General features: G+C 33.0%; 1 protein-coding gene across 2 annotated transcripts in view; it reads right to left on the minus strand.

Moving 5' to 3' along the window:
- Positions 1-923: 923 nt before the first annotated feature.
- The window catches only part of LOC145260274 (delta(14)-sterol reductase TM7SF2-like), a 55676-nt gene continuing 43847 nt past the window's right edge, over positions 924-12752 (minus strand). The window contains exons 7-11 of one of the 2 annotated variants that reach the window (XM_080118112.1): positions 10882-11105; positions 8742-8910; positions 6469-6549; positions 5948-6070; positions 924-2244 (exon numbers count right to left, since the gene is read on the minus strand). In XM_080118112.1, the coding sequence (XP_079974238.1) occupies positions 2084-2244; positions 5948-6070; positions 6469-6549; positions 8742-8910; positions 10882-11105 (758 nt within the window). In that variant the 3' untranslated portion in view covers positions 924-2083. The remainder of the gene's footprint in view (positions 2245-5947; positions 6071-6468; positions 6550-8741; positions 8911-10881; positions 11106-12752) is intronic. The other variant, XM_080118111.1, reaches the window with a different exon arrangement.

Raw genomic sequence — 12752 nt, forward strand, 5'->3', positions numbered from 1 at the left:
TTGGAAATAAAACATTTCCAAATAACATTCTAAAAATAAAAATCATACTTTTAATTGAAGAATCTAATAGGAGTTGTCTACTTTTAATTTTATTTCATTTCTTTTAAATTTTATTCTAGCAGGGAATGGGGAATCCTGCTGGATGGCAGATATTCACCCATTATCTCATACATTCCAAATGATAAATTGTTTAAAGATTCTAAACATCCCTTTAAACTGTAATTGTATCTCTTTTTCTGTACAAGTTTGAACATGTGCAAAGAAATATAAATTCAAATGGCTTTGCTGAATCATGTGAAGAACTGGCTGAATACAATGACAACACACTCTTCTCCAACAAATGCCGTCGGATTATAAATCATGAGAATCATCATGAAGAGACTTTTAGAAATCTTTAGCATATTTTTATACTCTTGAAAGAAGGAATTATTTAAAATAATCTCTTCATCCAAATCTCGGACAGTGAACCCTCTCCCTCTCTTCATTCTTATGTCCATAATTAGAAATCTTATATATCTTTTTATATAGCCTTTTAATCAATTTGATTCGGTGTAGGCACTTTCTAATGTAATTGGAATATATACTTATTAAAGTTAACTCACACATCATGTCCAAACATTATAGTAGAAGAAGCACCTCAAGTGAAATCCAATATAATGTTGAAACAAGTGAAGATTTAATTTAAAAATGGTATCTGTTAAACATTCTTCATAATATTGAGCAAAATGTTTTAAATAAATAATTGCACTGTTTTTTTTTTTTTAATTTAATTTTTCTACTCTTATTATAAACTATAAAAATTATACAATTTTATCAGTAGATTTTGCATTGCCTGAGCTTTAACTATTTTCTTTTTGCATCTATCTCATAGCACTAATATTACCTTTTTAATTCTTATTTATATATGGTAATATTCAATTTTTAGGGTGGGGCCCAAGGATATAGTCAAAGTGAAAGAAGGTTTACATAACGTAACATTAATTGGAAAAAAAAATCTTTGGTAAAAAAAATATCATCTTTAAACCCCTTGAGGCACACCTGGCATTTTCAGATCAACAATAACTCCTGCTTTACATACTGAACCCATTATTAATATATTAAGATAAACATGTTAAAGCGGTTTAGTGCAGGGTTTATATTTTTAAAATTTAATTTTGATGATATGATGGCCACATTGAAAATGCAAGTTAGTAGATGCAGCATGGCCAATTCGCAGAAACTGATGAAAATAGAGTTACGAGAAAGAGGGATAAATAAAGACTTGGTCAGAAATAGGTTTTTTGAAAGTCAATTTTTAAAAACTGTCCAACACATATCAGCATGAATGAAATAGATGTATCCAAAGAATCAGAGTAATGGATGCATATGATTATAGAAGTCTATTTCCAAAAGCCTAGAAGGAGTTTGTGAATGAACAGAAAAACAGAAACTATAACTTTATATATGGATGACATGAATAAAAATTATAAAAACCCAATAAACATAAGATATTACAGAATTACAATAAAAGAGTTAGAACAGAAATTTCAAGAGATTTCACTTACCACACACTCATCTAAAGACGGCAGTTGTGACCGACATGATGAAAAAAAATATCATGAAGACAGAAATCTTATAATTCCTCATCTCAGGCAAAATTATTGAACAATAATCTAAAATGTTAAATGGATCTGTTTGTTAGCGCTTATTTAACTTTTAGAAACAAGAGGGGAAGGCAAACAGAAAAATGATGAATAAACATGAAAGAAAAAAAAATTAAAAAGCATTGAATGATTCTTACAAGATTAATGAATGATATAAGAAACTATGCACGAACCCCCCCCCCCAAGATTTTTTTTGGTAAAACTAAAATAAAAGAGAAATATAGCGAATAAAAAGGTGAATGAAATAAAATTTATGAAAAATGGACAAAACATTGAATGAAGAACAAGACGTAGCCGAAAAAAAGTCCATATTGATTGATACTGTACAATTAAAATATATCCCTCCCACCCTGCCCATTCCACGAAGACTGGCCAAATGAGCACCGTAAAGCCAAGTCATATCGTTTCAAGGGAAAAAAAAATTAAAAAAAATTCAGATCTCAGTAGATGTAAGGAAATATTCGGTACTTGACAGCATTGCAGTATCGTTCCCAGCTAATGCCGTGCTTTCGCTGACAATTTGCAGCATCTCTGCGTTCTCGATGGATCAAGAAGAGGGTGACAAAGATTGGATAGAAGTAAGGGACAGCACTGCCAAATCCTGAAAGAGAAAGATAAAGAAATTTTCAATCAAATAATGAAGATAAATACAAAAAGATTCATTCTTTGTGAAAATCTCAATAAACAGAAACTGATTACGGAAAGTGAGATTTCTCCATCTTTGCTCACTACCCCCCCCCTCCCGATATTTCACAGCAAACAAAGTATAGTGCCACTCTAACGTAAAGAACTACTTTTTGGGACCAAATTTACTGGGATATAATGCAGGGAGTTAGGTAGCAAGATGCTTGTCCACATTACACTTGAGCTTCTGATGTCAGTACAGTTAGGGAAGCAGGGACCAAATTCTAACAGTTTGAGTAGAAGGTTTTCTGGCATCTCGGGATCTTTCCAGTGTAGGGATGGGATTTTGCTGCTTGTCTGGTTAGTTGGGGGTATTTACATTCGGAGGGTACAAGTGCTTTAAGTTTATTGGAGCACATTCCATTAACATATTTGTAAAACAGGCCCAGAGATGCAACATTTTTGGCGATGGAATAAAGGGTAGAGTTTAGGTTGGAGAGTTGTTTTTTTTTTTTTTTTAAACCTTATCTAAAAGCAAAAAAGACTAGTGGCAGATGTATCAGCTCAGATGTGATAACAATACTCCATGCATAAATCAATAGTGGCTTTTTAGAGGTACAGGTTATTCTTGCATGGTAGAAAGAGTCCACCTTCTCATATCAGCCTTGACAATGACCTATGAATGTTAAGCAGTACTTTCAGGTAGTGCATTATTAGTCATGACAATCTATCATACATGTTATCTTTACGTTTTAACATCTCATCATAAGTTTAACATATGCTTTACATACTAGCATATTTGTATTATTTGGATTCTTCGGACTATTGTTCTCACCTTCAGTGTCATTTTCACAATGTTTCAGTCGATGTAATCTCCAACTTCCTTCAAGTATATCTTGTTGAACTCCAGAATCTTTCTATCAAACTTGGGAATCTACACAGAATTTTTAACGGAACCCTTTGTTTACTTCATGGGACTAGCATGCTATCATTCTGTCAGCCACGACTGGATAGAGGTCCTAAGTAATTCGCAATTGTATTTTCGGTTGCACATACACTGAGAATTGAACTTTCAAGAAAATATCACTTTACAACTGAATTTTTCCAAGTACTTCTCTAACCACCGCACAATGGGTCCTTGCAGATAATTCTATTAGGAATTTTAGGAACCTTAAACTCATTTTATTTCTAAAAAACATTGCAACATATTACTATTACCTACTTATCACTATATTATATCCTTTATAATTAAAGATTCCCATATCATATTTAATTCTATACTAAGACTACTTAGTAATTGATTGTAAACCCAACACATGCTGAAATTCCATGCAGATTCCAGAGTTTGACAAGATACACCTGAAGGTCGGAGGTTATATCAGTCGTAACGTTGTGCAGATAACACTCAAGACAAGGACACTAGTCTGAAGAATCCAAATAACCAATGCTGGAATTTGTTGAACGGCTTTTAAAAATTTACTTTCAAATCAACCAGTTTCTAACCAGGTTTTCATTACTCTTTCATTTCCATTACTTCCTCGGATGTTTTCCGAGGTCTTTCACTGCCAAATGGCCCTACTACCCTAACTTCTACATTTACTAATCCACACTCTCATCCAGGTTTTCAATGTGACCAAACTAACAAAGTCTCTTATTCTGTACACATCTCCTTATACTGTCCAAATTTAATCTTCTATTAAGGTTCTCAGATCTAAGCCTGTCTTTAAAACAGACTCAGTTGTATCATTCTCATATTTATCGCCATGCAACACATATCCTCAAGCCTTATTGGCCAGATTTTACTTTCATATATCATCAGACCGCATACATTTGTATATCAAAACCTGTCTTTAAGACTTACTATATTACGACTCCATTTTTCTCTACATGCAACGCATATCCTCAACCTTCACTGGCCAGGTTTTACTCGCATACATTACACTGCATGATTGATTTTTGCTCCATCAACAATACTAACACTCTTCTAGTTGATATTGATAGAAATTCCATGAACTTACTCTGTCCACTCCTAACTCACATCAGTCCCTCTCCCCTTCTCTAATAATATCACCAAGGTAAAACTTCTGAATATCTTCAATAGCTTTGACACTCAAATATCTTTTCCACATCTGAATTCTAATCCATTTTCAGTGTTTTACACTTCTTGCATACAAACTGATTATCATTTCTAAACCAACAATTCCAATGCACTCATGTATAAGTATCAAAAAAAAAAAAAAAAAAAAAAAAATGCATCCCACTCCTTTTTCAACTAAGATCACTTGTTAAAATTCACTCTCAGACCATTACTCCAAGTCTTTAACTTAACAGAACCTTTCATTGTTTCACTAGTAAGTGCTAATTCATCAACATATGTCATACCCCCACCCCCAACCGAACAATTTGGATAAGGCTTTTAAGAAATCAATGAAAAGCAATGGACTCAGTCAGGGTCATAGGTGTGGTATTCACCCTGGATCACGGATGTAGTCACCTAGGTGTTGACGAAGGGTGTAGCCAAACCAATAAAGATGTCTGGCAAGGAGAGATTTTTAGAGAGGGTAGATCTTGCAGCAAGCACAAACTGTATTGTTGGAAAAACTTGTCAGCAGAAACAGAAGATGCAGTGTAGGCAGTGATGGTCAAATACCTCCAGTGTGTGTGAGTCACTTGCCTGTATAGGCCAAGTCTTACAGCCATAAAGAAGAATGGTGTAGATGAGGGCCTGGTAGATCCTGATTTTAGTGTTTAGCCTTATTTCTTTTTGATACCAAAACAGTGATCAAAATTGATAGATGGTTCAAGCATTGTTGATGTGGTTGAAGATATTTTCTTTCCCTTGACTTCTGTACTCAGTACAGAACCCTAATGTACTCCCACCTTTACATTAAAACAGTTATTAAAATGTGTCGTTAATTCTACGGCTGAGCATATCTGTACACCATTAAACAACTGCCACAAACCATTTGTTTACTCATACAACCTCTCTTGACACTGCTAAAACCTTTCACTAGATACTCAAAAGCAAAATAAAAGGTCATTCTTACCAAGGTACTTCTCTTGCATTTGTTTCAGGATAACTATAGCAGCAGTGATACTTTTCGAAAACATAAAACCAAAACTCCTGTCTGGTCTTTTGTATTAGTCACCAGCCAGCAATCACAAATATCGACTACTTTCGTATTTGCCCTCTCAGCTGTTTACCAACAGTGAAGCACCATCCTGTCTCACAAATTGAAATGATCCCTACCCCCACCTGCAGTCTTGTTGGCTTTGACACATGCACACACACCATAGCCATATCCAGGTTGTTCAGTGGAGGGGGGGGGGGGGTCATGACATGTTGACACTTATATGAAAACCCAAAATGTTATCGATTAGCCAACAAAATGAACCATTTGCATGACAGGACACAGTTCATTATTTTACCTTGAAGGTCTGTCTAACCATTTGTTTGGGACAGCCATTGTCCCCTTTCCATTGCATATGCAAAACATAAGTGCTTTGATTAGTGTAGGCGGCCATTATTACCAAAGGCAAAAAGCAATTCATTGTTCGTATTGGTTACACTACAATCCTGCTAATGTGTTTTGTAAAAGTATAACAGAACTAATTCTTTATACGCTATCTGATTCATGGATCAATGGAATATTTGCCAGAGTTCAAGCGTCAGAACTTACCACATGTCAAGGACCAGGAAACTGCCATGATGATATCTCCAAGATAATTTGGTTTCCGACAAAGCTTCCACCAGCCAGAAACTAATAAACGTCTTCCACTGATTGTGGGGATGCTGTCAAGATCTAAAATAAACAATAGCAAATAAGACATGAACATCAAACATTTATATTTAATGGGAAATTTTTTTTCTGAAATCATACACTTTCATGCATATCACATTTGAACTTTAAAGTCTTTGACAACCCATCTTCTGTCTTCCTTCATCTAATAGGGTGTAGTGTTTTGCTTTAAGGCACCTAAAAAAAAAAACAAAAAAAACATGCTACCAATCTATAACTGTTGTGGGTAGGTTATGTGCAATGTGGTTTCAGGATTGTCAATGGAGAGATGCTCTCATTGTCTATACCCCCTCCCCCATACAGCATGTGTCAAATAGCTCTTAATCTGCCAACATGGCAGTAAAAATCTGGCAATGTTGCATGAGCAAAGAATGCTTCGAAATAGAGATTAAAAAACTCACGGGCCATGCTAGGCTTGAATGGATCACGTCTGAATTCATTCTTCTGGGAATTGGATCCTCGGAAAATAACGTAACCAACAACTGTGAAATAAAAATCGAATTCAATTAGGTAAAAATCTACTTTTTTTTTACAAAAACATCTAATTGTAACGTGTACATGCAATTAGTTTATTTAACCATAAAAAGCTGCTCCTTTACTATTAGTCACAACTGAAAATTGCATTTTAAGAAAAAACACTTTGATGTACTTTCATGACATGCTGAAATAAGTAAAAATAACCAAAAATTATAATCAATTTTATTATATTAAATCATTATTTCCTTTAAAGAATAACTTATTCTGCTTTATGGCAATTGCCAGTATTTTTGCACTTATCAACAATGGATCAAGAAAATATGATAAAACCATTATTTAATTTTAATAAAAATTCTACATGATCATATTTTTTCCCCCTAATTTTTTTTTATTATTTTGCTTATTTCAGCATGACACACAAGTACACCAAAGCGTTTTTACTTGAAATGCAATTTTTCAATTGTGACTAACAGTAAAAATGTTATTTTTAACTGAAATCCTCTGGGCGACTATCTATAACAGTGACTCTTAAACCTTTATGTTTATTTTTTATCTTAACAGATTATGGGCGAATTTGAACTTACATTTCAGAATGCTGTCTTGCTTCACAAGTAAAACACATTATCACCAATGCAAGACAGTCACATGGTTTTCGATTTCCAGTTTTGAGCCAAAAACTCTTTGACAGCTTACATCCTCTCTTCAGTTGTCTAGGAGAGTGAGATGTTTTGCTTTAAAGCTATAATACCTCAAAATACAACACATTTAACCAACCTGTAACTGTTATAGGTTGGTTATGTGCAAGGTGGTTCCAACGTTGTCACAAACAAGGGTTGATAACAAGGATAAGCTCCCACTATCTATAAATAACTGACAATTAAGTTCAGCTCGTAGCCTGCTTATATGGCTAAGATATAATGCCAACAAAACTACTACCAAAAGGAATGAAGGCAAGTTACTTGATGCTTTAAAACTATGGCTTTTGGTCGATGATACTGTTGAATATTAGCATTTCCAGAGTATCACCAAATTATCCGAGCAAGAAGATCATCATCATATAGATTGAATTAGATTTGTTTTAAAGAGAAAAATGCAATTCAAGGACAAATATGATTAAATGAAGTTTTAGGAATATAACTTGACTAGATTCTATAAACAATAACAAGAAGAAATTTTAGATAAATAAAAACAATATTTAAAGAAAAAGGAATGTGCGTTAACAATAACACCTAATATGTGATACAGATGTCGGCTGACAGGAATCTTTGTGGACGTAAAAATGATATAATCACAAAGAAATAGTTTTAATATATACATGAGCGTTAGTTAGAAGGGTTTGAAGTCAGTCAAAGTCAGGGAGAAGACAGCGTCGAAAATGGTGAAATCAAGACCCAAAATGTAAAATCAAAATGTAACCTCCGAAATGTTGACGGTGTGCGAATAAATGCTATATGAAATATAACTTTGTGTCATCTTTCAAAGAAACAGGTATGTGAATTTGTCCCGATTGTTACTGTCATATTAAATATTTCTCTAACTCTTAAATGTTCACAGACTATCTATTATATAGACTGCTATTATTATATACACTCCTCCTTCTTCACCAAAAAAACATTTGTTTAACTCTCATCAAAGGAAAATTGTCTCCTCTCATCGCTTGAAGCCCCTCATGTACAATTATTTGTTATATCCTCAAAATAACATGTTGATGTCATTGTTTCAGTTCCGCTCAATCAAAACATTATTCATCGATAATTTGATATCCCGCTATCCAACAGCTCATCAGTTTAGGAAGACAACTTATGTGAAAAAAAACAAAACAAAAATGATCTTAAAAATCTTCACTGCCTTACAGTTATATTCACCAACAGGAAAGGCTTTGGAAATCAACTTTGATGAAAAATACAAACCAAAGCAGTACAAGACTATATATACCAATGTTCTGACAAAAGCATTGAAATCATGCATATCAGTGCTTGCATTTTCAATGGACCATTCCAGCGATGTGCGAGGAGGGCGAGGGAGGTCTGTTGCATGGGTGACAGTTTCCTGCCATACTTCGTTACCTAAGTTCCATACTCACAGAATAGAACGATCATCTTCCAAAATTAACAGATGTCAATAAGAAAATCTATATAATCCGAACCATTGTTATATGTCTAAATAACACCTAACTAGAATAAAAAAATAAACTCACCTTTCAAAAATGTGATAACAGCCAGTATGTAATAAGGTAAAGCCACCCTGTGTCGAACTAAGTAAAGTCCTTGCATCGAGTAAAGGAAAGGGACAAAGACTAGATTTCCAAAGGTCGACATAAATCCAAAGCCATCATGGAGAATGTCCATCGTTGTTAAAAAAGCCTCCTAAAAGAGAAGAAAAATAAAAAAAAGTTATTCTTTTTTATATGTATGTATATACTAGCTTTATCCATCTGGTGTTGCCTAGGATAAAAAGCTTTTTATTTTTAGATTTAAAATTTTTTTTATTTGTTTAGACAATTTTTAAACTTAAGGTTGACAACTATTATTGGATTTAAAATAAATTATCCTACCCTCTGATCTTTATTTTTAGGTGATTATATAAAAACGTTTCCTATTAGCAGTCATCTGGGATGAACTACGCAATTTTAAAAATAAATTGTAGCTATGTATGCTATAATGTCAATAATATGCATTAGCAAAAGCTGAAGAATTACAAAATTTGATTTAACTGAAATGTTATTTGGGTCTGACTTTGAAAATTACACAAGATAACTTATGTTAGATTATTAAACAGAAGATCTGCATTTAGGTAAATATGAGACTTAAATTTGTTCATTAAGCTGATTGTATGTTTGATAACTAATTATATAATTTAGTAAATCTAAAAATATGAAATGTGACGTCTACAATTTCTAAATTGCATGAAGAACTGCAAACTTTCGGTTAGAAATTTAGAGTTGTATGCATACATAGGATTAGATTATAGGAATATTGTCTTAAAATATATAAATTATCTCCCTTACTTTTAAGAACTCGAAATTTCTAGAGTATATGTAATGTGTAAAAACAACTTCTAAAGTAAAAAAATCAAAATGAAGCAAATCCAAGGTGATACCTATAACAGGCCTGGTAAACATGACTTGTGGAAAGCGTAATTACAATTAAGAATCACATTTTTAATAATTTATTTGTTAGGATAATTCATTAATTTGCAACAGCAGTTGTTATTCAGATTTCTGTGAAAATTATTCACAAATGCTCATTAATACGAATATTCAATGGAAGAAGAATTCCGTTGACCACGAAATAACAAAATGAGCAGCAAATGCATCCTCCCATTCATATCCAGTTCAGCAGCCTTCTAAATTATCTTACATTTACTCTGTGATACTATAGCTTCCTCCACACTCAAACAGGAGAGATTCACTAGAAAATTAATGACAATGAAAAACAACTGATTTATTGAATTTCACAAACAAAGCACTTCACCCTCTTCTCGAACAATTAACCATTAGCAGCCAGACAGTCAAGATGGAGAATTCAGAAAGATGCAAAAGAAAATGGAAATCTCCAATTTTTGGTTGAAGTAACTAAAGAGAAAAGTGAATATTTCTGATTTAAAGTGGAAAGGTACATTGGCTGTTGCAGAAAAAAATGGCAACAAAGCCAAACGACAACAATCATCGTGTTGGATAAAAGTTGTCAATATATAGCGTTTGGTTCCGTAATCACATACACACGCCGAGCACAACTAAGTTATCCTTGCAAAATGTGTTGTTTCTAATGTAGCTCGATCATCAAGACAATCACAAGGCTACAATTATCTGCTAAAGGTCCTTAAGCCAACTATGTCTTCTCAATCAGGGAGATTAGCTATAACCCCTGTTTGCCTTTTAATTCACCTCTTTTTTAATTTAGACATTCTTAACTCTTTCTCGTCATAGTGCTAAAAATCTTTTCACACATTTAGGTGATAATTTGTTTTGTTTCAACTTTTCTATACCTACACGTCACAGTCAGGTCAACATTTAATGCAAGCAAAACTTATCTGCTTACTTTCTATCCAGTATCATCGGAAGGTTTCTGTGAGAGTAGAGTAATCTCAAATATACAGTTGTAGGTTTTTAGATTACTTATAAATCCCCAACAGTACTGACATGCAGAAATTCAAGTGTAACGTGAACCGATATCTTGCTGCCCAAATCCCCACATAGTACCCCAGTAGTTGTTGCCCCTGATACTAGCCTCCTACACCAGAGTAGCAATTTGCCTTGTTTGGGGTGAAAATGTAATTAAAAAAAAAAAAAAAAAAAAAAAAAATGTAAGCGAATAAAGATACAAACAATTGCTTACCTCAAACCACAACGCATCGGCCACATATAAACCTTGGAAGATGGTTACAGCAATTAAAGCAGGAGGGCAACCATCTTTGTCTTGATTGGCTTTCAGAACAAAACACAAATTGATGACTAACCAGGTAAGCAAACTCATTCGAAGATCAAAAAACAGTTTGAAATCCAGTGGACCAAGACGTGGGTTCAGTTCATGACCCATGAAAAAGTCATAAAGGATACTACCTATAAAGAAAAGATCAAATGAAATAAAAAGTTGCAAAACATTAAAATTGATGGACAAATATAAACAAAAACAATGACATCAATACAGATACATTTGTAATAAAAATACATGGTTCTTTAAAATTCTACAATTTCCTGATCTTTGAATGCCAGACAAAATTCTACCAGAACATTGATTGATCTATATAACAAAACACAGGTGAAGTCCTCTTTAGCCTTGGTGGGCAATCACCTAAAGATGGTATCTTGATAAAAATGCTGCTTCCATCACCTCACTGAGTTTGTTCAAAGAAAAAGAAATAATTTCTAAAGTTAACAAGAGAAGTTTGGAAGTCAATTTTATAAAAGATCTCCAACACATGCCAACATGTAAAACAAGACATCAAACCGAGTATGACGATGATGCATTTCATGTTCGTAATTACATTATCAACTTTCACTCATATAATAAAAATAGTCTGATCAGCAAAGATGACATTTGATGATTCATGTGATGTCGCTAAGGTAAACAATTCCGATCTTACCCATTTAAAATTGTCTCAAAATCAAATTATAGCATTCCGTTGACTAAAACAATACAATTTAAAATAAATACATTTCAAAATGTGACGTTTTTTTCATTAATTTAAAGAATATTTAGCTGACAATTAAATTTACTGTAAGACAGAATTTTTTTTTATTAAAATGATCCAAGATGGTAAAACTAAAGTATATTATAAATATTAAAGAATTAATATTTATAAAGTAATCTCAACCAGATGAAAAAGTTCCAAGAAGATTATATATATATATATATAGTAATTTATAAAATATATATGGCGATATATATGGGTTGTCTAAATGTCTGCATGTGGTAGCTTGTCTCATTATTTTCCATTCGACTACCAGCGAATGTCCGCTTTCTTTGAGTTCCCAGTATTTATTCGCTAGTGTTGTTTTTATATGGTGTTTTTTATTTTTGAATGTACTTTTGTGGTCATAGTATCGGGTTTTGAAAACCACGTGCAGACATTTAGACGACCCATGTAAATTATGCCTTCATGAAAAATTTGCTATCCTGTACTTTAAAGAACCTCAAAATCTATTAAACTGTAGACGAGAAATAGCAAACAACTGTGTTCACAAAATAAAACTTACTCTAGGATAGCGATACAAAATAGCTTTAAAACTAACAATAGAAAACAAACAAATAAATAAATTAAACAAACATGAATATACATAAACGATCACACATATATGTATATATATGTGTGCACACATAGGTGTGTGTGTGTGTGTGTATATATATATATATATATATAAAAAAAAAAAAAAAAAAGGAAGGAAAAGATCTACCTTAAACCACTAACCTAGTTCTAAAACAGATCCTTTGTTTGATAAAATGTATGCCCATTGGCTGATAGGAAGGGGCGCGGTGGATACTAGAAAGCTGATTGGCTAACTAGAAATCCTCAACATATATAAAAACAAGAAGCAACCACAGAATTCGCGCATAAGCCTGACGAATCCTATAGTGGATGAAACGCAGAATATTCAGTGTAGCTTAATCGCCATATATATATATATATATATATATATATATACACATATATATACACACACACACGTGTACACACACACATATATATATATATATATATATATATA

This window comes from Euprymna scolopes, chromosome 36, assembly GCF_053919585.1.
Source record: "Euprymna scolopes isolate OS-2025 chromosome 36, ASM5391958v1, whole genome shotgun sequence".
NCBI classification, from domain to species: Eukaryota; Metazoa; Mollusca; class Cephalopoda; order Sepiida; family Sepiolidae; genus Euprymna; species Euprymna scolopes.